At 48.9% G+C, this 27,816-nt stretch overlaps 1 protein-coding gene across 7 annotated transcripts in view; it reads right to left on the bottom strand.

Annotated features, from left to right (window-relative positions):
• RGS12 (regulator of G protein signaling 12) overlaps nt 1-27,816 on the bottom strand; it is a 148,109-nt gene that overhangs the window by 21,956 nt on the left and 98,337 nt on the right. For 5 of the 7 annotated variants that reach the window (XM_055384414.2, XM_055384418.2, XM_055384416.2 and 2 more), the window contains 5 exons: nt 3,550-3,719; nt 2,976-3,068; nt 1,710-1,853; nt 776-955; nt 342-495 (listed from right to left, as the gene is read on the bottom strand). In XM_055384414.2, the coding sequence (XP_055240389.2) occupies nt 342-495; nt 776-955; nt 1,710-1,853; nt 2,976-3,068; nt 3,550-3,719 (741 nt within the window). Of the gene's footprint in view, nt 1-341; nt 496-775; nt 956-1,709; nt 1,854-2,975; nt 3,069-3,549; nt 3,720-4,086; nt 4,241-4,265; nt 4,351-27,816 lie in introns of those variants that run through there. The other 2 variants (XM_055384420.2, XM_055384419.2) reach the window with 2 other exon arrangements.

Raw genomic sequence — 27,816 nt, 5'->3', positions numbered from 1 at the left:
TACCAAAAACACCTATTACTTTGATAGTGAAAAGCAGGAGAGGACACAGATGTTCAGCCGCCACTGTGCGGGGTAGGCCTGAGGTAGGCATGGGCTGAAATGCATTGAGCCCTTTTCTCTGGAAGATTCTGGAGCAGCCCTGCTGCCCTCTGGCTGGCTGACAGGTCGTGTCCCCAGACACAGCGGCATTCCTTATTCATTCAGAGAAGCTTCCTCGACCCGCCAACAGGGCCTCTCACTGCACACATGGCCCAAGGTCACCGCCAACCACCAGAGCGACGCCAGGACGGGGACGCGGCTGCCTGGCCTGGACACCACAGCCCAGGAGCCACCCCACAAACCATCTGCGTGGTCCCCGTGCTCCCTCTTCTTCTGGGACCTCCCGGTGCTCCTGGTCCGCGACCACGAGAAAAACGCGCCTTTCCGCTTCTTCTCGCTGTCCTCATCACCCAGCTCTTCATTCAGGGATCGGCCGGATTTTGATTTTCCACTTAACTGTCATCAAATGGAAACCTTGGTTAAAACAACGTGAAGTTATTTTACTATTACATTAAGTGCAAACGAGGCATTACTGAGCTGTAAACACAAGCACTCTATGGGATGGTTTCACTTCTACAGGTCATGGTGTGGCCCTGACAGGACTCCAGACAGCAGCTGGAGCGTCACCCACCACTGGTGAAGATGCCGACAGGGCCTCTTTTCACTTCCCACAGAACAGCTCTCGGCTGATGACACACAACCCACAGGGGCGTGAGGCCAGCCTCGGGGAGGTCACCTTTTTTGGCGTGGACACACTGGAGTGGTCTGAACCGAGGCTGTGCTTGGAAGCCGGGCTGCTGGGGACCTGCTGCGAGTCCGGGAGTGCGCGGCCCTCCACTTCCGCCAGGATGCATTCCTGGTACAGCGGGGACTTCAGAAAGCGAGTGTAGCTATCAAACTTCATGAGATTGAAGATCTGGGGAGAAGATGTAAGGCGGGACAGTCACAGGAGGGACCCAGACATGCAGCCTCAGGCGCAAGGCTGCTTGGCCACCTGTAGGCAACCACTGGCCCTGTCCTGAAAGGACATCGTTTCAGTCCATTTTCCCCCGCCAGCCCTGAGGGTACTTAAGAGTTATTTCCAGTGTGCCTCTATATCTGAGTCTTCTTTCTCATAACGAACGAGCCTTTATCACTCTTAAAATTAGTGAATCCTGACAACTTACAGAAGCCATCAGCACGAGCAGACTCCAGAGAATTTTTATTTTGTTAAATGAGATTAAAACCAAAAGCGACTAGAAATCTAACAGCAGACTGCTTTGAAAATGCCGCCCTATGCTTCTGTGAACGTTACCACGTGCCGCAGCGACATGCACAGGCATGTCTCGAATAGCCTGGGGCCTAATGCCCATGACCACAGCAATGTCCTACGATGCAAAACTTCAAACGCAGATGCGCCATCCCCCAGGCAGGTGTGATTCCACACAGACGCACAGGCATCGAAACATGAGCCAGCGCGAACAGCCGGCTCATTGCAGACAGACACACAGTGGTTCCGGACTTATTTCATGGCCCTACTGAAAGCCCCGCTTTCTGTCTGCGTTTCTCTACCTGCGTCTGTGATGCTCTCGATCCACTGGCCTGCCTGATAGCACGTGTTCTTTGAAGGTGGACCCTATACCCCGAGCCCTAGCCTGGACTCCCCACAAGCTCCCACAGCCTGGGGTTACCTGGAGCTGCTGCTCCTTGAACATGTCTGGGTGAGGTGCGCGGAGGACATCATCTGCTAGCTGGGCCTGGCTGTCAATGTTGACCGGGGTGGTGGCTTTGCTGCAGAGAAACTTACTGAAAATCTCCCGGGCCCTGTAGGAAAGCTGACAGGAAAGGCACCTGAGCAGCCCGGCAAGGCTTCCTCTCCCCGCACTCCTGCTGCCTGCCAAGGCCCGACACCCCTGGGCACTACAGATGTGTTCTCACGGGCCCCAGTAAATACCTCTTGCTTGAATAAATAAATAAAAGTGTGGCCAGAATGCAGCAGCACTGCGCGGGCTCCTCTACGATTGTTTAAACGGATACTTAAAGTGTCCCAAAGACCCGGGCGATGCTAGCCCAGCAGCAGCTGCGCAGGGGCAATACTGCCGTGTGTCGACACACACCTGGTCTTGGCAAGGTGGGAGTGCAGGAGAGCAGTGCCCTCTGAGCATTGCGAGCAGATGAAAGCAGCCCCGGAGCCTGGAAGCGAGGCCACAGGCCAACTGAGGAAACAGCAGCCAGGCCGGGCCAGGCCAAGGCGTCTCTCCCAGGCTTCTCCTGCGCCTCATGGGAGGCGCAGGAGGAGCTGTGAAACCACGGCCTGGGATGCCCTCCTGCCTCCAATTTGCTTTCAAATTCCCCTAAATACACATTCCTTCCTCAGAATTCCAGCACACTGAAAGACACTCCATCTGCTGTGAAAGCTGTGGCCGAGGGCGTTATACAAACCAGGTTTAGGCAAAATTAAATATCATGTATATTTAAAAATTTAGTCTGAAAAAGAAATGATTTTTTTCAAGCCATGTGAAAATATTTTATCATCTACTTTCCAACTGCTCTAGATGCTCCCTGCACTGAGCCAGGCTCCAATGAGGCCACGCGGCCCTCACACACATACGCGGCCCTCTCACACGCCGCCCTCTCACACGCCCCTCTCACACACGCCCCTCTCACACACACCCCTCACACACACGCGGCCTCTCACACACCCCTCACACGCCCCTCACACGCCCCTCTCACACACGCCCCTCACACACACGCCCCCCACACACGCGGCCTCTCACACGCCCCTCTCACGCCCCTCACACACGTGGCCCCCTCTCACACGCCCCTCTCACACATGCAGCCCTCTCACACACCCCTCACACGCCCCCCACACACACGGCCTCTCACACGCCCCTCTCACATGCGTCTCTCTCACACGCCACTCTCACACAGCCCCCACTTCCCAAGCGTGGACTTACCTCCTTTTTGTCATGTGCAGGAACATGATTAAAATATTCACAGGCCTGCCAGAATAAAATGTTTTCTTCACTGAATTCTTTCCTTAGAAAATCCTAAGAAAGACAAAGACACCATTTATTAACATTGACACAGGGTCCTCCTTTTTCCTGCTTCCCATTCTACAGAAACCACGGGGTCACTGGCTGCTCAGTGAGCTGCCCGAGGGCCTGGAGAGAGAAACCTCATCGCTGCCCAGCACTTTAGGGAACCGCACTGCTGCTTCCAGCTGTTTCCCCAAAAGCAAAACATCTCTTTGAAGAGCTGGCAACAGGCACCTGGCTTCTTAACGCAGATAGGAAGCTCCAGTGCTGCGGGCTGCAGAGAGACCCCAGTAGAGAGCGAGAGGGCCACGGACGCTCCCTGGGGGCAGAACCAGGGGCAGGATTCAACCCGCCCTCCTCTGAGCTCTTGAGAGAGTGGCGGTCCAGGGAGGGGAGACCCCTGCCACGGGGCTGCTCAGGGCCCACAGATCCTGCTCAGTAGTCTCTGCAGAGCACAGACTGCCCCGCTGGTCCTGGGCCCTTCCCTACTCACAGAGAAGTAGCGGACACCGACGGGGTCCTGCAGCAGGCGCTCAAAGGACACGGCCCAGCTGGCAACCCTCCTCTCACGCAGGCGCCGGCAGCTCTGCACGCTGGGGAGGCTGGCATTGCTGCTCAGGCTGTTGTTGCTGACGCAGTCCTTCAGGTCGGCGCCCGTCAACTCTGCGGGACCAGTACACACAGCACCTGCACCCCTGCCCTCCGCCCCGGCCCAGTGAGTGCTCTGCCCGCCCACAGGAGACCCTGGGACACGCAGCAAGCTCTGTCCCCTCCAACACCCATTCAGTCGACAACTATGCACAGCACACCTACCACCTGCCAGTGCATTCTACACACAGGGATGGAGCAGGGAACAAAACACAGACCCCAACCTTGAGCGGCTGCACATGTGTGTGCACGAGCACACACACATATTCACATGTGCAGGCCCACACAGCACCCTTGCACGCACACTCATATGCTCACACGTGCACACTCGCCAAGCAACAACAAACTACAGCCAGAGGGTTGAACAGGAAAAGCAACTAACCTTACACAGGAGCATGTGCACACAGAGCGCTAAGACCATCATGGCAACAAGATGTTTCCCAAACAGGCTTGCTAGAGCGAAAGCAGCTGGGCGCAGGGCGCCGTGTATGCCACGTGAGTTACGTCCTGACCCGCAGTGCCCTCGGGAGCGTGCACAGTCGAAGGGGGCACGAGGCTCACCTTCCGGATGCGAAGCCCACACACCCGTGACTGCACACTGCTCTGCATGTGTGCTCCTTCTCAACACGAAACTCTCAGGCACAGTGTCCAGAGCTAAGCCCTCAGCCACGCATGTCAGCTCAGCGGCTCATTTACAGGAGACCCGACGTGGGATATGGCACAGCACGCATCCCAGGACACCGGATCCTGCCTGACGTGTCTGCAAAATGGCCCTCAGTGGCCTTTGGTTCCCAGTATCTCCTGAGCTCTCGAATAAAGAGAAGGGAGGTCCCCAGGAAATCCCCGTTCATCACCCTTGTCCACTGGACGCGAGCAGTGTGGGGGCACCCCCGTCCCTCCTGACGCGAGCAGTGTGGGGGGCGCCCCGTCCCTCCTGACGCGAGCAGTGTGGGGGGCGTCCCCGTCCCTCCTGACGCGAGCAGTGTGGGGGGCGCCCCGTCCCTCCTGACGCGAGCAGTGTGGGGGGCGTCCCCGTCCCTCCTGACGCGAGCAGTGTGGGGGGCGTCCCCGTCCCTCCTGACGCGAGCAGTGTGGGGGGCGTCCCCGTCCCTCCTGACGCGAGCAGTGTGGGGGGCGCCCCGTCCCTCCTGACGCGAGCAGTGTGGGGGCGCCCCGTCCCTCCTGACGCGAGCAGTGTGGGGGGCGCCCCCGTCCCTCCTGACGCGAGCAGTGTGGGGGCGCCCCTGTCCCTCCTGACGCGAGCAGTGTGGGGGGCGCCCCGTCCCTCCTGACGCGAGCAGTGTGGGGGGCGTCCCCGTCCCTCCTGACGCGAGCAGTGTGGGGGGCGTCCCCGTCCCTCCTGACGCGAGCAGTGTGGGGGGCGCCCCGTCCCTCCTGACGCGAGCAGTGTGGGGGCGCCCCGTCCCTCCTGACGCGAGCAGTGTGGGGGGCGCCCCCGTCCCTCCTGACGCGAGCAGTGTGGGGGCGCCCCTGTCCCGGAGTGGGCGGCCTGGCCTGAGCCCAAGAAGAAGGGATGTGGGCCAGTGTGAGCCCAGCTTCAGGGACCGCTGCCCACCGTGCTGGAGCACGTATGTCTCCTCTGTGAGCATAGGGTGTCCCACACGGGCTGTCCTTAGCCTGCAGCTGAGCCATGCCCTGCTGACCACAGATGACGTGTGACAAGGTGTCCACTAAACCTGTGTTGTTAGGAAGCCCTGGGCTTTGGGCTTGGTTTTCTGCTGCAGCTTTATGGAACGCAGCTGACTGACAGAGCAGCCTCACAGAATGTTCTCAGCAGCATAATAAAATACGCTATGTTCCCCTCCTGCCCCTTCCCCAGCCTCCTGCGGCACGGTGCGCAGGATAAGCCGCCCAGGCTGGCACTGCTGTAAAGTCAAGGCCACAGGACTGATCCCAGCGGACAAGTTGATGAATTCCAGCTCCAGGCCAGCAAATAGAACACATCTTATTAGCAGCAAGGGACCAGAGGTAGAAAGAGACCAGGAAGGGGGTCAGTGAGGCAGCATCAACTCCTCTCAGGGGCAGAAGCGACACTAAACCTTATGGATTCAGCCCAGTCTGCAGACGTGCTCTAGGCGACAGGCAGAGGCCTGGCAGGAGGCTTCCAAGGAGGCCACAGTGTGGGCCCCTCTAATCAAGAGAAAAGTGGAGCCCTAGAGCCCAGGAGACCAAACCAGGGATTTGATCCAACAGTGTCCCTCATGGTCAGCACGGCAGCCAGAGGCTACGCTCGGCAGGAGTCATTCAAAGTGCGAAGAGCATTTAGATTAAAAAAGAAAATGTTAAAGAATAATCAAATAATTTAAACTGCTATAGAAAAAAATTAAAAGAAGACCGAAAGGAAGTTCTAGGATAGGATCAGAAACACAGTGTTAATGTCTCCTTGAATCCACCATGCTGTTGATCTGCTATAGATCAAATGTGTGATCGCGGTGGCCGCCAGCATGCACTGAAGTCTCAAAGGCCTGCGGCTGGGGCTCACACGGAAGCCCTGACTCCGAGCTGCGGTGGAAGGGGCGGCACGCACTGCGAGAAGACGCGCACCAGCGCTCACACTCAGGACAGGGCGGCCAAGCCAGGAGGGCTGGGGCCAAGGACAGAAGGACAGGGGCCATGTGAAGCTCCCTCAAAGAATGCCAACATCCAAGACTCCCCGCCATGTGGCAAGTGCCCCGTTCTGCATGTAAGCCAGGTGTGAAACTCTCACGCATACACTCAACTTGCACACTCACTCTCTCTGGGGCAGGGGCCCTCGGAGTGGGCCGACTCTTTGTGCTTACCTAATATCCTGTCACCAGGGAACTGAGGAGCAAAACATCACAGACAGGAATTCTCCCTAAATGGACATATCACGCCGATACTTGCCTATGGGTGTCTTGTTAGAACCACACAAGTGGAGCATGAAAGCTCCTGTGGAAAGCTACACAGAAATGAGGGGAACAAACGAGACGAGCAAGACGCCAGACCAGGCCAGCCTAACACGAGAACACACACAGACCACAATCCCGAACACGCAGAGCCAGGCCAGCCTAACACGAGAACACACACAGACCACAATCCCGAACACGCAGAGCCAGGCCAGCCTAACACGAGAACACACACAGACCACAATCCCGAACACGCAGAGCCAGGCCAGCCTAACACGAGAACACACACAGACCACAATCCTGAACACGCAGAGCCAGACAGGCCTAACACGAGAACACACACAGACCACAATCCCGAACACGCAGAGCCAGGCCAGCCTAACACGAGAACACACACAGACCACAATCCCGAACACGCAGAGCCAGGCCAGCCTAACACGAGAACACACACAGACCACAATCCCGAACACGCAGAGCCAGGCCAGCCTAACACGAGAACACACACAGACCACAATCCCGAACACACAGGGCCAGGCAGGCCTAACACGAGAACACACACAGACCACAATCCCAAACATGCAGGGCCAGGCAGGCCTAAAACGAGAACACACACAGACCACAATCCCGAACACGCAGGGCCAGGCCAACCTAACACAAGAACACACACAGACCACAATCCCGAACACGCAGGGGACAGCATCGGTGTCACCTGCAGGACACAACAGAGTACAGAAACAAACCCTGAGTGTCTAAGTCACGGTCAGGGTAGTGGGTGGGGTGCACGGGGAAGATGACCTCTGAAAAACTATCTAGTCGGATCTCTTCCTTCCAGCACACACTGAAACAAATCCCAATGAATCAAAGATTTAAGTGTAAATTAGAGAAATACCAGAAGAAAATGTGGGATGATCTTTTAAAACATTGGAGTGAGGAAAGCCTCCGGAAGGAAGACACGAAGCCCAGAGCCACGAAGGCAACACTGATACAATGCACGGCACAAAGGCGCAAATCTCAGTAGGGAAAAGCACCATCAGCCAAGTCCCTGGACAGGAAACTGTGGGGCACCAGCCACACATCACACAGGTGGCGGGCTGCCTCCCTTTTCTACATCAGAGCACCTAAACGCCAAGAAGAAAACCATCAACAAGCCAAAAGGAAAACAGAAGGGTACAGGCGGCCACCAAGTAGGAGGAGGCCCCCGGACACTCGTAGGTTCACTGGCCTCATCACAGAACGCCAGCCATGAGCCTAAGCCTCAGGCTGTTTGTAGCCATCCTCCTGGCCAAGATCATGATGGCAGCGAAGTCTGAGCCAAGAGGCACCTTCTGCACTGCTGGGAGGAGCAAACGCAGATCAACCCCTCTGATGATATTGATCAAACATGAAGTACAAATGCCCAGAGCCGGCTACTGCTGCCGGGGTGCAGTTCGTTCATCAGCCATGGTGAAGCTGTAGGACCTCCCGCCCGGTGCTGGGAGACGGAAGACCAGAGCTGGCTGGACAGCCCCCCGCAGGCACACAACACACAATGGCACGCCCTGCACCAGAAACAGCCTCGGGGGCCGATCCTGTTCTGTGTACATTCCAGTGCATGGGCACATACTACCTATTTAAAAAATAAGATCATGCAGGCTGGATGATCACTTGAGGCCAAGAGTTTGAGGCCAGCCTGGGCAACACAGTGAGACCCTATCTCTACAGAAAATGAAAATAAATTAAAAAATTAGCTGGGCAGGGTAGCAGGCACCTGTGGTCCCAGCTCTTCCAGAGGATGGCTTGAGCCCAGAATTCGAGGCAGTAGTGTTGCTAACCTTGCTATATTTTATGCTGACAAATGAGGCAATCCTCATGAATGAAGTTTCTGCATTATGAGCACCACGACATTTTTCCTCCAGCTTTTTTTCCTGAGACAATAAAGGCTAGCTGAGAACTGAGGGAGAAACAGAAGTTAACTGGCCTCCAGGGAGCAAGGGAGAACTTCTTCCATGACAGGACAAGCCACGCTGAGCTGGGCAGAGCAGGGAGCCAGCACGGAGCAGCACGAAGTTCACCCTGGGGGTCAGTGATGAGCAAGAGACTGCAGGGTCCCTCTGGCTGCCTGGAGGGTGGCCTGGAGGCTGCCTAGGCGAGGCCCAGCTTAGGGGCCCTGGGAAGAACCAGGACGGGAAGACAGGGGAGGCAGAAAGGAGGCTGCCCCACTGCACACTGTGGCTGGCACAGCTCAACCCCCCATGAGTGCTGACGCTTTTGCTCCTCAAACAAAAGGTGTTTCAATTCCAACACACAAGCACGGTGACGTGAACCGTCTGCCTCCCTTGCTGCCGGTGGAGGGGAGATGGGCCCCTCCCTGGTACCATGTGGAAGTCCCTCCCACACCAGCCCCCGGGCCCACCTCCCCTGTTCCCTGGCCGCTCCCTAGGCCTTGCCGCCTCCCTCAGCAATGGGGCCAGCTACCCACAGGGCTGCTCTCCCCATTCCCACACTGGTGTATTTGTGGAATGAATGAATGGTGACTGATATAAATTCTGAGTGAAAGATGACTGGTGTATTGACTAACATCATGTTCAAAAGTTTTGGCAGATACTAATTATTTTCTAAGACTCACAAATCAATAATTGACTTTTTAAAAGTCTAATCAAGAAAGAAACATGATTGTATTTTAAATAGCAAATGATGACCTGTCTGGTGTGCTCGGCTCCCCTGTGCCAGGTGTGCCCGCCCAGGGAATCTGCATTCCCTCCCCAGTGTGCTCCTGCTCCTGCCCTCGGGGTCCTGCAGAGGCAGATGCTGTGTACAGGAACCCACATGGCAGGCCCTCCTGAGAGAGCACAGCCTCGGGTACAGAGGAGCACGGCAGAGAGCAGATGCAGGCATGGCTCGGGGGCGGTGTGGGTGCCAGACCCTCTCCTGGGCCTGCCCAGGCTCCAGGACCCACTCAAGTGAGAGTTGCTTTAGCTGCAAATAAACCATTTCCAAGGAAGGGAAAGAGGTTGCAGTCCGTGCTCTTCTCTGGTATTGCAAAGACAGGAGGCGTCACCTTGCCAATTGCTCCCAGCACTGCTGGGGGTGAGAGCCACGCCCCCTCCACACAATCTCATTTTGTAGCTTTCTGCTGACATAGGAATTGTGCTCCAGTAATTCCTCCCAGTGTGAGGCCACAGCAAGGGGGGGCCTCAACTCAAGCACAGGAGCCTGGAGAGTGGAGGAAGCAGACACATTACCTGGAGGAGCCGGAAAGAGAAGGCTCTGGGCCACAGCCCCGGCTGCCCATGCCACCCCTGCCTAAGGATCAGGACAGAAAACTCATGACCCAGCTCCTCAGCTTCCCGAGGGCACAGGCGGGACCTGCTGGGCACATGGACCTTCCTGAGTCCAGGCACTGAGTCCAGCCATTCGCAAAGGACAGTGGAATCTCCAGCAACACACACGTTTTTCAAAAACTGGCTACCGGAAAACGTCCACCCAGAATTCTTGTAATCATAAGCTCTCCTGGTGAATTTTTACGATTCCATCTGGACAAAATTCATGCAGGTGACTTGCAGAGGAACACAGCAGAACCAGGTGCGATGCAGAGCCCCCTGAGCACCATTTTTCTTTGCTACGTGGCTCAACACACACGGAAAGTCGTCTCCTCTCTAACACTCACTTTCAATTATGGATTTCACAATTCACAGCACTTTCATGTGCTCTGGAGTTGTTCTCGTCACGTGGAAAATAGTGCACAGTCACAAAAGGCCTGACCTTGAACCCTGAGCAGCACTCACCTAAAATAAAATTCCTTGCACAAGCCACCATTCCGACCCCAGCTTCAAGGCCAGAACGCGGGAGGGATGCCACCACGTCTGTAACTCACTGGCCCGCTTGCAGTGGCTTGCCTGATTCTCTGGTGCTGAACACGTGAGTCAAACCCACACTTGTGATCTGAGCCAAAGAAGAAAAGAGATCCACAAAACACAGCCCACATCCCCACACCACCTTAGAGAACACGGTCCAGTTTACGTTATTGTTGTGGGATTTTTTCTTTCAACTGACCCATCTGAGTCAAAGAAATGCTTTCCTGGTGAAAAAGAGTTTAAAGTCTGTTCAGATTTGCTGCTAATTGGAAAAGCCGCCATGTATATATTGGTGGGTCAAACATGTAGGTTACGTTACAAATTTTAATACCGTAAGATTAAAAGTTTGCAGTTAGTTCTGTAACACACGGCCTGGGCCCATTATTATCTCATCCAAACCGTAACCTCAAACACTCTGACTCTTTAAGTCATAACTCCAAGTCAGATCACGAAACACGTCACTGCACAGGCACCCCTATTGGCCCCTCATCCCCGACACAATCCCGCTGCGGCAAACATACCTGAAGACCACACAAGTCAGTGTGCCCCTGACAACGCGACAAGGTACACAGATGGGGACAAGGGACTTTACCTGGGTAGAGCTGATAAGAGCCACTGTGATGCCACTTAACCAAATACTTCCAACCATGCACTGCAAACCACCCCTCTGAGTCCATACCAGGGTCAGCCGGCAGAGCCCGGGCGACCCCGAGCAAAGGCCTGGGTCCCACACAGGGACATTGCTCCTGAGCTCACACTCCCAGGGGGCCAATTATTGCAGTTTCTCCCGCGATCCCAGCACACGGCTGACAAAGACGGCTCTGCCCTGCCTGCATGCAGGCTCACGGATGGGAAGCCAACAGGAGACGTCGCACGAAGCCTTGCCGAAGACGCATGCATAATTCACAGCAGCCCCTCAGCTGCTGCCGCCACGGAGCCTGAATTATTGAAGGCGGGCCGAGCACAGCTAGGTGACTGCACGTGGCATAAACACTGCAGATGGAACCCCGGCCTCCCAACACGCTACTCCACTTCAGCAATTTGTGCTTTATTAAACAAGCAGTGGCAAAGGAAAAAAAAAAGTACTTGTAGGCTTTTTGTATAGTTTTTAACTCTTCTTTCCACATGTAACTTAAATTAAAAATTTTTTAGTCCCATAAATATAAAACCTATCTTTTTATAAGCAGGTGATCACTCAAACAGCATGTTATCAGGAATATGTATTTAGTTAGGAAATAAGCAACTACACCAAACTGGACCCCCTGTGAACCATAAGGAACATTTTTACAACCAAGCAAAATATGCCAACTCATAGACATTTCTGAACAACCTGTGGGCATCCTGGAGGCGGCCTGCCCACCACATGGGGTGGTCCCTTTCCGAGGTGGGGTGCCACACCCACCTCTGTTGCTCCTGCCCCCAGGCCGAGCAGGGCCTCATCTCTGAGAGGATCTCCCGGGTCTTGCTTCAAGGGTTAGGAAACATCCGCTAACACCACAGGTGAGGCCCAGCAAAGTTCCCTGGAGAGGGCGGGTGACACACGGTCTCCATTTTTCTAGGACACTGCACTCTCTGCAGTTAGGACAGAAGCGGCCTCCGACAGCAACTGCAGGAATGGGCATGGCCATCCCACTGACACTTCATTACACAAAGCTGGTGGTGGCAGGGTTTGGCTGAAGGCGCTGTTTGCTGACCCCATCTACTGACTCCCGGATGGACATTGCCACACAAGCAGCTCTAACTTGATGGCAGCTCCACTACAAAGGCATCAAATCAAGCTCCACATTTTCCAAGAAAGAAGTCCTGGAAAGGCTGTAGAAGGCAGTTTGGCCTCATTCGGCCCACCCTTCCATCATGTGCTTCTTGGCCTCCAGTTTCTGAGGCACAGGAAGCCCTTCTCCCCCGCTCACAGGGCGGCCCAGGCAGGAGGCGTGGGTGCAGGCTCTGAGCCCGCCCTGGCCTGAGTTCTGCACTCCTTTCTGGCCGGTCACCTCGGCGGGGCCCCACAGTCCCGTGGGCCTCAGTCCCCGTGTCCATCTGCGGCTGGCAGGGGCTTGCAGGGCTGTTGTGAGGGCCAGGAGAATGAAGATGGGCAAGTGGCCGAAGCCCAGATGTAGGCACTATCAGTGCAGCTAAATGTGCTTATGGGGGAGCCGGGACATACAAGCACCAACATGCCACAGGAAACCTTTGTTCACACCCAAACCAGCCCTCTCCTAGGCAATGTGTGCCATCCTTTTTGGGGGGGCAACTTTTTATTTTGAAATAATTTCAAACTTGCAGAAAAATTATAAGAATAATAAAAGGGACTCCCATATCCGTTTGCCCAGATTCACCAAATGTCCGCATTCTTCCTGCTTGCTGTATCATCCCGTCCCTCTCCCTTCCGCCCGTTCTCCCTTCCTCTAAACACGTTCACACCAGCACACATGCAACCTTTTTCCAGACTATCTGAGATTAAGTTGGAGACAGCGTGCCTCTTTGCCCCTAAACACGTCAGTGTAGATTTCCTAAGAAGGTGGACATTCTCTTTCATAACCAAGTACCGACATCAAAATCAGGAAATTTAACAAGCCATCTTCCAGCTTCATCAATCCTGTCCTTTCCAGCTCTTTTCCCCAGAGCAGGGTGGAACTCAGGGTGGCTGCTGCTGTGTGTCTGCAGTCTCCTTCCATCTGGAATGTTCCCCAGCCTCTCTGTGGTTCCAACCCTGACAGAGGCTGGTTATTTTTAAGACTGCCCCTCAGTTTGGGCTTGGCTGATGTTTCTTTGTGACTGGCTGGAATGCCCTGGAAGCCATGCGGTGTCCCTTCGGGACCTCCTCTGAGGAGGCACGTGGTGTCAGTTTACTGCAGGGTGGGTGACGCTGGCTCTCATCATGTGGCTGGGGCACCAGATTTGTCCGCTGTCGTTTCTAGGGTTCCCTGGTGATAATAAGCTTCGTGCAGAACTACCCTGAGGCTCTGTAAGTGTCTTGCTTCGCATCAAGCCTGAGTCCACAACTTTAGCACCCTCTGATGATTTCCTGACGCACTGTTCAGCTGTATTCTGCTCTAAGAGCCCCCATCCTCTTACTACAAAGCCATTTATCTGTGTTAGTGTGGACTTGCTGGGTTTTTATTTTAGTCCATGGCTCATACCCCATGAATACCTTTCTTTTTTGGAAGCTCAGTCCCTCCTTCAGGCTGGCACCTGTATCCTGCTCATGTGTCCTCATCATGCCTTAAGCACTGCCTTATTTTCTGGTGTAAAAAAAAATAAAAGCGAAGCTCCAACTTCATCCTGTGTTTTTCCCACTCCAGCCCAGGAATTAGTCTTTGCTCCACAGAGCCTGACACCCTCTACAGAAAAGAGGTATTAGACACCAAAATCTGGACAAGCGGGTGCCCACTGCTACTGGGGTTTCCCTGCCTCCAGCCCCACCCTGGTGGACAGAGCTGGGAAATGTGGATACACACACACACACTGCTATGTCTATCTCTCCATCCACACATCCCTCTATTGAAAGCCATCGGTTCATACTGACGCCTCCAATGCCAACCCAACACCCTGAGCACATCCTCACCTCCTCTTCCATCTCTGTAACTCCCTGCTGGCAGTGGGGAACTGGCTCCCATGAGCTCTGATGTGTTTGTCCCTGTGCTCAAGCCTGGCACAAACAGAAAGCAGCTTAAGAACGACTGACCCACACCCCTGCACAGACAGACCTACTTACTCACCCAACTTAAAATCCTACCATCTACTGTTTAAAGCCTGCACTTGATCACCAAAGTGAATTTGTTTCCCCTTCGAAACAGCCAGGCCTTGTGAATACCTACCATGCGGTCACTACAGCGGCAAAATTCAGTTTCACAGAAAATCCCCATGTGGAGACTTGTGCCTCAGGACAATCCTTCTGTCTCTGGCTGCCATGATGTGACTGATCACATGGCCTTGAGCATGTCTGTGCCTTGGTTTTCTCATGGAAGAGAACTAATCTTTGCAAGGCTTGGGGCAAGTGTAGACGAAGGAGCTTACACCATATATCTAAATGCTGGAAAATTATAACAAAGGCTAACACATTGTTAAATAAGCTATAAGCTATATGCCATCTCGCTACCCTCCAACAACCTGGAAGGCCAGGTTTAATTTAGAATTCTGGAACCTAAGTTCTGCACAGAAGTGTGGTAGTGCAGGGAGGGCTGCCACAGCCCATAGCCCCCTCCTTACTCCCTTAGCTTCACCCCAGCCTCATACTGGGGTGTGAAATTTTGTATCCAAATTTTGTCACATCACCCCACGTCAATAGCCCCCTTTGGGTCTCAGAGTATCTATTTCATTCCCCAGTTATCAACTGGAAGATGCTTTTCAAATTTAAAGCAATGAGGCCTTTCTTCCCAGAGAAATCTTACGGGAATCCCCGTGAGGGGCTGGCTTGCGGAGGAAGGAGCACATGTGGGGCAAGAACAGGTAGGGTAGGCTCAGGCCCCCTCTGCTTCAAGCAGCACAGGCTGCGGAGGCCGGCCCAGCTCTGCATCTCAACAAAAGCCTGCCACAACAGCAGAGCCTGCTGAGGGTTAGAAAACAGGGATCTGGAATAGCACCTCCTCAGAAAAGTGTTTACATGCTATCGATCTCAGTCAATCAGCCCATTTTACAGATGAAGCTGCTGAGGTCCAAAACATTCCATGACCTGCCTGGGCTGACATCAGTGACTATGCTGGGCCCAGACTCCACATTCTCCATGGTGAGGTCCCGGTATCCCCAACAGCACTTTCTGGGCTGACCGTGAGTCTGGCCCCCACAGCCAGCCCCCACAGCCAGACCTCACAGCCCTACAGAGGAGCTGCCATGCCTGGCAGGTCTCACGGACCCCTCGAGGTATAGTGTACTTCCCGTTACCTCAGAGGGCCAGAAGAAATGTGGGCCCAAACAGGAGAAATCTGAATTCTGGGTCTTTCCTGGAGTCAGTACTAGAAACGTGTGATTTATAACTATTCTGGCAGAGCCCAGCAAAACAAACTCTCTACGTCCGAAGTGACACCAAGTCCTTCTGGAGAGTGAAATGCCAACAGGCGGGGGTGAAATGCTGCCAGAGCCCATGAGGCCATGCGAGTCAGCAGAGCGGCTCCTGCGAAGGTCAGTGTGGGAAGTGTTAGGCGATGTGCAAAGACGAGTGAATTATGTCACTTGTCACTCTGAATTTTTAGGATTCTAGGCTTAGAGCTACCAACTATGACCATAAGTAGTTGGTGAGGTCACATCTGACCACAGGGAGCCCTCAGGATGCTCCAAGAAAAGACGCAGAACATTTTTCAAAGATCAACCCTAACTGACTTCATTTATCATGCTTACTTGAGCTGAAAAAACTTCACATTACTCATTTAGTGGTTAATTCCTTTGTGAAACTGATTTACTTCATTTTGATGAATAAAATATTTATACTTTGTAAAGACATTCTTCTTCTATTCTTGTGCCAGTGGCCACACAGGAAGTTCAGACCTTCTGGTTGTGGCTTGGCCCCACCAGAGGACACCACCCAATGCAGAGGATGCCACCCAACGCAGAGGACGCCACCCAATGCAGAAGCCCAGGGGCCCCAAATGCTGACCTCATGAGGAAGACTCAAAAGTGGTCCTAAACCCTTCCCTCAAGCCAAGGTGGGGCCATCCACACAGAAAACTGAAGACACAGTCCTGGGGCCCTGTGCTTCCACTGAAAGAGTCCAGGGATAGAGACGACGAAAGGGCACCCTACCCAGCAGGACTGAGGCCAGAGGACCAGGCTTCAGGGAAGGAGGAGGGGTCTGAGTGTGTAAAATCATAAAGGATTTGTGACATTTAGAGGCCACCCCCATAAGCCAAAAAGAGGTAACACAAGACACAGAAGAAAGGCCTACTCTACACATCAGGGACAGATGGTGGATGCTCTCAGCCATGGTGGGCATATAAATGGTATTTGCTGGGACTGTGATGACTTCACATAATTTTAATAATAAATATAATATGTTAGATGTAAAACTAAGCATAATGCAATGTTTGTACCTTTTATATAACTTCTGATATCAAACAATCAAACTTAAAAAGTCATTTGTCCTAAACCGGGGTTCCAAAAATCTGGTCACCATGCTGGTCCCATGTCCACTGGCCCAGGGAGGTAGGCAGCGCTCACGGGCTCCAGGGCCTGCTGCCTGTGGTCTGGCCCCTTCCCAGGGGTGGAGCTGGGGCTCAGGGGGCCACCTCTGGAGACTGCTTCTCCTTGCTGACTGTGGAGAGGCTCTGCAAAGCCCTGGACTTTTACGCAGCAAGAGACGAGGCTGAGGCAGGGCTCTCCTCCATGGGGAACCCAGCCATTCCGCCCATTCTCTTCCTAAAACCGGGTGGGCAAGTTTAAGGTGAGCATGCGGTAAATGAGGCCACCGCCTCCTTCTCACGATTCACAGGTGCTGACGGGATGTCTGCTCTCTGGCAAGCTGTATTCGAGGAGGTGGATCCTCAGCCTGGTGTTACCTAGTCCACAGTGTGCCGGTTCACGGCATGGTTCCAGAGTCACACTGTTTGGATCTGACTCAGAGCTCCGCTCCTTCCTCACTGGGCAAGACACTCCCCCCACTGTAAAACCGCAGTAAAAACCATGCTCGGACTTCACAGGGACAGCGTGAGAACTCCCCTCCTCACCAAGTAACTTACGAGTTACTTAACTTTCCTATAAAGCTGGGATAATAACTATGCATCTATGCTGACATGAAAGGAACACTGTGACAAACAGTGCGAGGCACATCCTAGGCATCCAATAACATCGTCTGACTAAGTGGATCGCTTGTCCCAAGTAACAGCTAATGAGAGACTACAGGCTGAAAGGGATATAAACTGACATTATAATGCATAATTCATAAAATATTTTCTTCCTTGAAAAAATGTAAATATAAATCTAAAATCCCTATTGAGCTTATCACTTGAAATTCTGGTCCTATACCCCCTCCCCAAAGATAATCCATCTTATTAATTTGGTGTTGGTCTGTCCAATTTTTAAAACATTTTTACCAACATACATATGCTCCCATGGAAATCATGTGTTTTGCTTAGGAAAGCCGCCAGGGTTGATCTCACTGAACTCTGCCAGGTTTAAAAGTTGGGCCTGGCCATGGGCTATGCTTTCGGTTTTGTATAATAGTTAGATAATAATATTATTTGTAAATGATGATTATCTTGTTTCTTCCCAAGTTTAATATTTTTTTCTTGCCATGTAGTGCTGGCCAGAATCTCAATACAATGTTAAAACAGTTGCTGAGATAGAGAACATCCTTGCCTATTCCTGGCTCTAATAGGAATTCTTCTAATATATATACTATTACTAATAGTATACATTATTATTATATGTATTCTATTAACTATAACTTTGTAAAAAAGGAATGAGTGCTTTTTCTATTCATTATCATATATATTCTATTACTAATTATTAATACTAATGAGTATTACTAATACTAATTAGTAATTAGTATTACTAATACTAATACTAATTAGTAATTAGTATTACTAATACTAATACTAATTCTAATAGTAATACTAGCTAGTAGTTAGTATTACTAAAACTAATACTATTACTAATAGAATATATATTATATAATATATAATAATTAATAGAGTACATTCATGTATTCTATGAAGTATAACTTTTTAAAAAAGGAATGAGTGCTTTTTATCAGTAATTCTATTAGATGCTCCTTTGGCCTCCAGTGTGGTAATAATACGATTTTCCTCCTTTAATCTATTAATGTAACACAATCCGTTGTTTTGTTCACCAATGTATCCCTAGTTCCTAGAAGAGTTTTTTGAAGAAAAGTGAGAGCCCCACAAAAATCACTGTTGAATGAACGGTGGGATGAATGGAAAATTCCCTAATGGTGAACTATCTTTGCATTTCTTGTGTAAACCAAACTTCACAAGGATGCATTAAAAAATGCTACTGGATTTGATTTGCTAATATTTTATTTAGAAACTTCTATATTTACTCATAAGTGAAACTGGCCAATAATTCAATTTTCCTGTGCCATCTTTCTCCAATATTGGTATCAGGAATATGCCAGTTTTGCAAACTGAGGTGAGAAGCTTCCCATCTTCTATGCCCTGTGTAAAGACAATATTAAGTTGGAAATGTTTGTTGCCCCTCCTTGTGGAAGATCATTCAAGCCCTGTGTACTGACGTCAGGCAAACCATGTGTTATGCTTTGGCCAATGAATGTGAAACAGTATGGCTGAGAGCCATGACCTGATTCTGCCCTGCCGTCTTTTCCCTCGGCCACAAGGCCTGCAGTGCCCCATTTAGGAAGCGCTCCAATAGCCTGGCTCCTGGAGGAAAACACTCAGAAGAAAAACAAAGCCAAACTGCAGTAGGCATGTAATGTAGTGTAAGAAATGAACTTCTGCTTGGTTAAACCCACCAGGATTTTTGGTGTTATTTGTTATTGCAATATTACTTAGCCTAAGCTGACTGATATACTCATCTGTATATTGGTTTGGGCATGGTGCCTATGGGGGGTTTGATCTTTGACTTCCAAATCATTTTTGCCTATGTTGATTTATCTAATCAGTTTCTACTTCTTCTTAGGCCAACTCTGATCATTTATATTTTCCTAAAGATTGTCCGGTTAATCAAATGTACACTATAAAGTTGTTCATGGAATTGTCCTATAGTGTTATTTCTTAGTCTCTACTGTACTTAGGACCTGTCTTTCATTCTTGATGTTATCTTTGTCCTCTTCCTCTTTTTCTTTTTTTGTAGAGATGGTGTTTTGTCCAGGCTGGTCTCAAATTCCTGGGCCCAAGTGATCCTCCTGCGTCAGCCTCCCAAAGTGCTGAGATTACAGGCATAAGCCACTGTGCCTGGCCTCCCTCTTTTTCTTGATTATACTTTTGTTCATACTTTTAGTTGCATACTGCTTGGTTTTTTCTATTTTGATAATTTCTGCATTTTATCTTCATTTCCTTAATTTGCATTCCCTTTTTTCCCTACTTGCTTCTGTTGAAAACTTATTTCCTATATTTTCAAACTTTTTTTCTAATATATACATTTAATGCTACAATTTTTTCACTGAAAATCACTTTGATTATATTCTACTGGTGATGATGTGTAGTATAGAACCATAAATGGTTCTAAACTGTATGATAATTCCCATTTTAATTTCTTCCTTGACCCATGGATTACTGAGAAGTATGGTTTTAAACTTTAAAATGTATGAATTCTTTTTTATTATCATTTTATGATCGACTTCTATTCAAATACACTGCTGTCAGGAGCTATTCTCTGTATGCTATAATTTTTTTAAATTTGTAGCAACTGCATGTGTGGCATATTGTATGCCACAACTTTGGTAAATGTTCCACGTACTTTAGAAAAAAAGTGTATTTTCCATTGGGTACAAAGCTCTCTATGTGTCTGTTTGATTTAATTTGTTCATTTTTCCATTCACATACTTTGTAATCTTACTATTTTTTTTTATCAGCTTGATCTCTCGGTTTCTGAAAAAGGTGTATAATAATTCCCCCTCGGAGTACTTACCCATGTTGATACCGTGCCATTTACTTCAGCTCTGCAAATCTCATGCTACTTTTGGTGCACACTGTCTTCTTTGTTCTTTTTATTGCTTTTTCACTTTGTCTGATCTTAATATTGTTATGCCACTTCTCCTTTTTCTTAATATTGCTTGTTATATCCTCTCATTTAGTTGTTTTCAAACTTTTGTCACTTATTGTTTGTTTGTTTGTTTGTTTGTTTTCAGAAGGAGTCAAACTATATTGCCCAGGCTGGTCTCAAACTTTTGGCCTCAAGTGAGCCTCCCGCCTCAGCTTCCCACGCATTCCCTGTAATCCACAGCTAGGATTATAGGTGTGCACCACCGTGCCCGGTTCAACATCGCTTATTTTAAAATTGGGTTTTTAACAATCAAAGTGGAGAGTTTTTCTCCTCTGATGCTCTTTCTCTTGTTGATCTTGTAAGCTTCTTCAGGACCTCCTGGCTTATTTTCTCTACCCAGTCCCTCTAAATAATTTTATTCACTTCCAGTGGTCAATTATATTGAAAATGCAATTAAAATGCCATTATAAATAATGGCAGTTATCATTTATATAACTCCTTATTATGTACCAGGTATTGTCCGATGTACTTCACATATATTAAATCATTTACTTCCCGTAAGAAGTCTGTAAGTAATGGGTCCTACTATTATTCCATTTTACAGATGAGAGAAATGAGACCCACAGCTAGGAAGTAGCAGAATTAGGATGTAAACCTAAATAATTTGGCTCCAGAGGCCATACTCTTAATTGTTCTATGTCCTATTGCCTCTCAAACCACATCTTCAGCATCTTCTGGTTTCCCATGTGTCTTATGGGTTTGAGACTCGCCTTTTCTGCATGATCTATAATTACTCAAGTTTACCAAGCCAATGAGTTTCATTGAAACGCTGATGACTCCCAAATTTCTATTTTCAAGCCCAACCACTTTTCTGCATTCTGTACTCATTTATCCAACTGTCTACACAATATCTCCAATAGATTTTGAATAAACATCTCAAAAATCCCATGTCCAAAGCAGAATTCTTGGTTATCACCCCCCATCTGCTCCTCCCACCCTAGTCTTCCCCATCTCTGCAAACACCCTCATCCTCCGAGCTGCCTGAGGCAAAACCCTGAGGTTAGTCTTGGGACCCCTCTCACGTCGTTCCACTGCTCCCCCCATGGACATGTGCACACATGACTACTCTCTCTTGGGTTCCTCACAACCCCCTGGCTGCCATCTCAGCTTTTTCCTGGTTCTTCCTGTCTTCCCAAACTCATATGAGGGTTAATCCTCACCCATCTGTCAGGTCTCAGCTCTGCTCGGCCATCCTGACCACAGGGTGGGCTCTGGCCCGGCCACGCACTTGCACAGCTCCTTCTTCTTCTATCGCAGCCAGTGTGGCATCCCACCACAGCCCACCTCGGCACCCAGAGGCACACAGGGGCTTCCCACTGGCTTCTCTGATGCAACCAGTCCCTTTTTTCTCAAGTCCTTGCAAGGTCTTGTGTGTCCCAGGCTGCTCCCTCACCTTCTTTTGAGCAAGAGTCTATTTGAGCGTGATGCATTAGCCTGAAATCATCTCCATTAATGCTGGTGTTAGATACTTATAGAGGTCATTCATCCAGAAGAGATGGTTTTTTAAAAGGCAAACCAAGCCAGATTTAGTATTTATTCCTGGGAGGAATGGTCTCAAGACTTTGAGACCAAGAATGAGTAACTACATATTGAAGATCACATATGTATAATTACAGCAATTAAAAAAAAAAACCCCAATTGTCCAAATGTCAATGGCTGCATGTGGCTTGTGATAACATTTCCAGGAAAAGCATCAACACAGATTACAGAAATGCTATGTCTCAACCAGCTTGGACAAAAGTGAAGATGACTCTGGAAAGCTGCCAGTGACTTGAAAATTGCCTCCAAAATATATAAGGAAATGCAAGGGCCAGGAATAACCAAGGCAATCTTAAAGACAAGCAAAATGAAGACTATAGCACTAGATATCCAAATGCCAGGGACAAGAATTACGACATGAAGTCCTGATCCAATGATAGACAAACAGACCAATGGAACAGAATACAGAGGCCAGAAACAGACCCACAAATATATGATTACCTGATACAGGTGTTGCTTCAAGTTATTGGGAAGGATTGTCTTTTCATTACATGGAGCTGGGACAACTGAATACCACATAGAAAAAATGAATCTTACCCCTACCTCACACCATAAACAAAAACATCAATTCCAGATGAATCAGAGATTTAAATGTTGAAGATAAAACAAAACAGATTTACTTTCATGGTCTTGGGAAGGGCAAAGCCTGCTCTAAAGGGACATAAGCATTATCCTAAGGGGAAAAATGATAAACTGGATTATATTAAGAACTTTCAGTCATCACAAGATACCACTAAGAGAATGAACAGGTAAGGTATAGAAAGGCTTAACTACATACATAAATCTATCATAAACACATAAATCCAAAACACAAGGTATATCTAATACAGCCAGCCCTCTGCACCCACAGTTCTGCATCCACAGATTCAACCAACTGTGGACGGAAAATATTTGGGAAAATATTTGGAAAAAAAATTAATGGAAAAAAAATAACAATACAACAAAAAATACAAATAAAAACAATATAGTATAACAACTGTTTACATACCATTTACATTGTATTAGCTGTTATCAGTAATCTAGAAATGATTTAAAGTACCCAGGAAGGTATGGGTAGGTTATATGCAAACGCTACACCATTTTATATCAGGGACTCAAGTATCTGCAGATTTTGGTATCCTCAAGGGGTCTTGGAACCGATTCCCTAGAGATACTAAGGGAAAACTATACGTAAATCCACCATAAAATCATTTCCAGAATATATTTTTAAAATATTCTATAAATCAATAAGGAAAGGCAGATAACCTAACAGAAAAATAAGCAAAAGTCTTGAACAAGCACTTCACAAAATAAGATATTCAAAGGGCCAAAAATATATGAAAAGGTGATCAATTCATAGTCATCAAGGGACTGAGAACTAAAACTATTAATACAATTAAAGCCCTATGTATGTGGCTACAGGGAAAGTGTTGAGAGGATGTCGAACACCTAGAAATCTTATATACTGCTGGTCAATGTGGACACTGTAAAAATCATTTGGAAATTGGCAGTATTTACTATAGGTGAATATATACAAACCCCCAGACTATCAGAGCAGAAATGTATGCAGATGCCCACCCAAAAGACCTGTACAAGCATGTTATATGGCATCATCTGTAATGGCCAAAAGTCAGAACCAACACGATGTCATCAAGAGAAGAATGGAGGAACAATGCCATATTTGCACCATGGACAGTCCACAGCCAGGAGAGTAAACAGCTCCTGATAGACTCACAGGAGCAAAATGCACCATCCTATGTTAAATAAAGGAAGCTAGACACTAAACAGCATACGCTGCGTTGAGTCTTTTTTTTTTTTTTTTTAGATGGACTCTCACTCTGTTACCCAGGCTGGAGCGCAGTGGCACAAACTCTGCTCACTGCAACCTCTGCCTACTACAACCTTCACCTCCCAGGTTCAAGAGATTCTCCTGCCTCAGCTACCCTAGTAGCTGGGATTACAGGCATGCGCCACCACATCCAGCTAATTTTTTTTTTTTTTTTGTATTTTTGGTAGAGACGGGGTTTTCCCATATAGGTCAGGCTGGTCTTGAACTCTTGGCCTCAAGGAATCCACCTGTCTCGGCCTCCCAAAGTGCTGGGATTACAGATGTAAACCACTGTGCCCAGTCAGTCTTCTTTTTTTTTTAAGTTTGAAAACAGGCAACAGCCGTCGGGTGAGAGGTCCCTTCCGGAGCTGGTGACTGAGGGCCTGCAGGGGCGCTTGGGTTGCTGGTAATGTTCTGTCTCTTGGTCCGAGTGCTGATAACACACATGTGTTCATTCTGTGAAAATCTCTCAAATTGCTTATTGATGGTGTATGTACTTTTCAGCGTGTAAGCTATTCTTCAATAAAAAGTTTTCATTACTTGAAAAACAATTGCAACAAAAATGCATCTGAAGTGTTTAAATAGTGTCATGAAATGTGAGCAGAATAGAGCCACCTTTCTACATCAGTATCATTTAATATAAAATGCAATTCCTAATAGAGTATTCTCATTAGATATTTGTTACCTACATTCCTTTCTAGATTTGTTATTTACATTTCACATATTCGGCTGAGCATGGCAGCTCACGCCTGTAATCCCAGCACTTTGGGAGGCCAAGGTGGGTCTATCACCTGAGGTCAGGAGTTCGAGACCAGCCTGGGCAACATGGTGAAACACCATCTCTACTAAAAATACAAAAATTAGCCAGGCGTGGTGGTGTACATCTGCAATCCCAGCTACTTGAGAGACTGAGGCACAAGAATCACTTGAACCCAAAAGAGGCAGAGGTTGTAGTGAGTCAAGATTGCACCACTGTATTCTAGCCTGGGTGACAGAGCGAGACTCTGTCTCAAAAAAGAAAAAAAAAAAGATGTGCTGAAGGAGCAGACGGATAAAATGCCGTGGAAGGGCACCACGTTCAGAGAGATGCCGGCGAAGCGGAAGGGTCAGTCGCAGGTGCTCTGGGGGCCGGGCAGAGGCTTGGTCTCTGCACCTCACCTGGGGAGCCAGCCAGGCCAAGTCCAACCTGGGCTGGGCAGCTTCCTCCCCAAATTCCAGCCATTTCCCCATAGACCCAGCATGGTGCTGGCCTCAGATGCTCCAGGGATGGGCCTGGGGAGAGGAGAACCTGCTCTTCTGGGTTGTGAGGCAGCTTTTGGGAAATCAGTGAAGCTCTTTGTACAAGGTGCCGTCATGACCTGAGTTTTGTTCTGAACTTTACAGAACAAAGAACACCTTTCCCACAAGGTGAAAAAAATTATATCACAGAACTCTATCTGCTGTGGCAGAGCACCTGGGACAGGCCTTCCCCTCCTGCCAGACAGCAGAATAGTAGACAAAATACGCAGAGCATCAGAACGTGCAGGAAAAGACAGAAAAAAGAAAAGCAAAATACGTGAAGCAACAGTTCCCAAAATTGGACCACAGTCACCAGAAGGGGTGTAATTCCTGATGAAAAAATTAATGAGGTGAGCCCTGTGACCACCCAGAGCTGTCTGCCCAGAGGCACTCCATGAACCACAGCACAAGGTGGGGCCCAGGTAGAACCACCGTCCAGAGCTGAGGAGACAGGTCGGAATCAGGGAAGGCCAGGGTGGCTGGAGCTGCAGGTGCAGGAGAGACCTAGCAGGGAAGGTGCCCAGGGACCTCACAGGAGCCTCCACCTGTAGCTGAGTTCTAAGCTGTGCGTGCACAGCCGAGACCCCATGAGGCAGGCAAAGATCAGCCGGGGGCTGCGGCGGGAACAGCTGCCAGAACTCACACAGGGTCAGGGGGTTCCCGAGTTCCAGCCAGTTCTGGGTGAATCCCCAGCTTTTAGAGGAGTCCCCAAATGTAGCTTTACAAACCTCTGTATTTTTTAAAGGAAGGCAACAAAATTCAGCACTCAGTCAAGAACTGCCAGACAAATGAATACTCAGAAAAATGTAACCCATAACCAGGAGAAAAGTCAGTCAATAAAGGGACCCAGAAAGACAGAGATGATAGCACTGGCATCTAAGGGCTTTACATGTCTTACAAATATACAAACATTTTTGGGTTTTTTGTTTTTGTTTTCTTTTTCTTTTCTTTTCTTTTTTTTTTTTTTTTGAGACAGTCTCACTCTGCCCCCAGGCTGGAGTGCAGTGGCACGATCTCAGCTCACTACAACCTCTGCCTCCTGAATTCAAGAGATTCTCCTGCCTCAGCCTCCCGAGTAGCTGGGATTACAGGAATCTGCCACCATGCCCAGCTATTTTTATATTTGTATTAGACACGGGGTTTCACCATGTTGGCCGGGGTGGTCTTGAACTCCTGACCTCAGCTGATCCGCCCACCTCAGCCTCCCAAAGTGCTGGGATTACAGGCATGAGCCACTGCATCCAGCCAACATTTTTGGGGCTTTAAAGCAAAGCGTGAAGAGAATCAGTAGAAAGAAATGAAAAAAACAGAAGGAACTGCTAAAGATGAAAACACAGTCTCTGAGATGACAGGCTGATCGGCAGGAATTCCACCACAGGAGGGAATGAGCTGCATATCTGACGCTACAGTGACAGATCAGTGAACTGCAGGATAGAGCAAGAGAAACAATGAAATGGCAAGCATGCAGGCGACACAGAAGCCTGAACATGAAACGGCCTCCATGAGCTGAAGGGAAAACTAGGTGGCCTAACATGCTTGCATAATTAGAGTCTCAAAAGTGGGAAACAATGAAAAAAATACCTGAACCCCAACAAATCCCAAACACAACAGACACAGAAAAACCAACCTGAGACTCATCATAATCAAACTGCTGAAAACTGACAATAAGGAGAAAGTCTTAAAAGCTTTCTGTTAGGTGGTATGCCCAGAGGGGATCTCTTCCCACAGTCTATCTAGCCTGGGGGTAGGGGAAGGCTCTTCCTCAACTGCATAAAACTGCACAGGTCCTGTCCCTGAGAAAAGCCCTTGAGCTCTCCCCACACTCAGGATCTACTTCTAGACCTTTTCCTTAAATCATTTTGGCCAATCTGATTTTCAATCCAATCTACATAATGCTTTCTTTCTGCAAACTTCATACATATTCTCCTGAGAGCAAATCTATTAACATTTTCAGACCATTTTGAAAGTCCTTAGGTTAAAAGTTCCAGAAATTTAAAATATTAATTATTTTAGTAAACTATTAAGATATACAGAAAAGTGCACAGATTGTGAGCATATGGCTTGGTGGAGTTTTGCAGGTCAACATCCTCCCAGACCGAGAAGCTGAGCAGGAGCAGCTTCCCTGGAGCAGGTGCTCCCCTGGAGCACCCAGGCAGCCCTCTCTGACGCCCCCAAACACCCCAGGCAGCCCTCTCTGGTGCGGCCCCCAAACACCCCAGGCAGCCCTCTCTGACGAGGCCCGCAAACACGCCAGGCAGCCCTCTCTGACGTGGCCTCCAGACCACCAAACAGGGCGGACACTGCTTCTCACGCCTAGGGTTGCATGAGAGGAGTTCTTGGTTTGTTTTATCTTTTCCCCAAGAATCTAAGAAACTCCCTTGGAGTGGGAAGGGGTGGCGCCTGCTTCCAAGTGTGGCCTCTGGGGAGGGGATGCAGCCGCAGAGGCACCAAGGGCTTCTGTGGTCGCCCCAGCCCTGAGTCAATTCTCAGGCACAGGCCCCCTGGCTAGCACACATTAACTCTGGAAGATAGGTATGCGGTTAGTGGTTTTATTACCTTTGAATGTGTTTGCTTGAAAAAATAATTTCACAGTATTAAAAACTAGTAATAAAAACTCTCCAAATATTTTGTAGAATTGGAAAGAAACAAGTACATCGGAAGGCATCCTGGCAGAAATCAAGTCTCCACACTTCCAAAACTGAAAATCTCCAGTCTGACTCCTGTTTACAAATACTAATACGGTATTCCACACCCTATAAATACACTGTGTGATTCTGAGCATCATTTTGAAGTCCAAAAGCAAACCAAAAGAATGTGACATATTAAATCAAGTAAAGGGTTCTGGTTAAAACAACCACTCCCACAATAGCGCATTACAAATTAACATTCTGTTTCTGCTATTTAGCAAACATTTTTGGAAAATGTGCAATTAGGCTGCACTGTTTTTCTGATGAGGAAAATGTAAATTTATCAACTTAATTCTATGTAAGTACTGATGGTTCTACTCTCAAGCTTTCCCCTTTCTCTTTCAAAATTGTATAGAATACAAATTTTGGCATTTGCCAAAAATATCAACAATTATACTTTATATTTTA

This window comes from Gorilla gorilla, chromosome 3, assembly GCF_029281585.2.
Source record: "Gorilla gorilla gorilla isolate KB3781 chromosome 3, NHGRI_mGorGor1-v2.1_pri, whole genome shotgun sequence".
Lineage (NCBI taxonomy): Eukaryota > Metazoa > Chordata > Mammalia > Primates > Hominidae > Gorilla > Gorilla gorilla.
The sequence above is the reverse complement of the archived record's forward strand: the minus strand, read 5'-3'. Positions and strand labels throughout refer to the sequence as shown.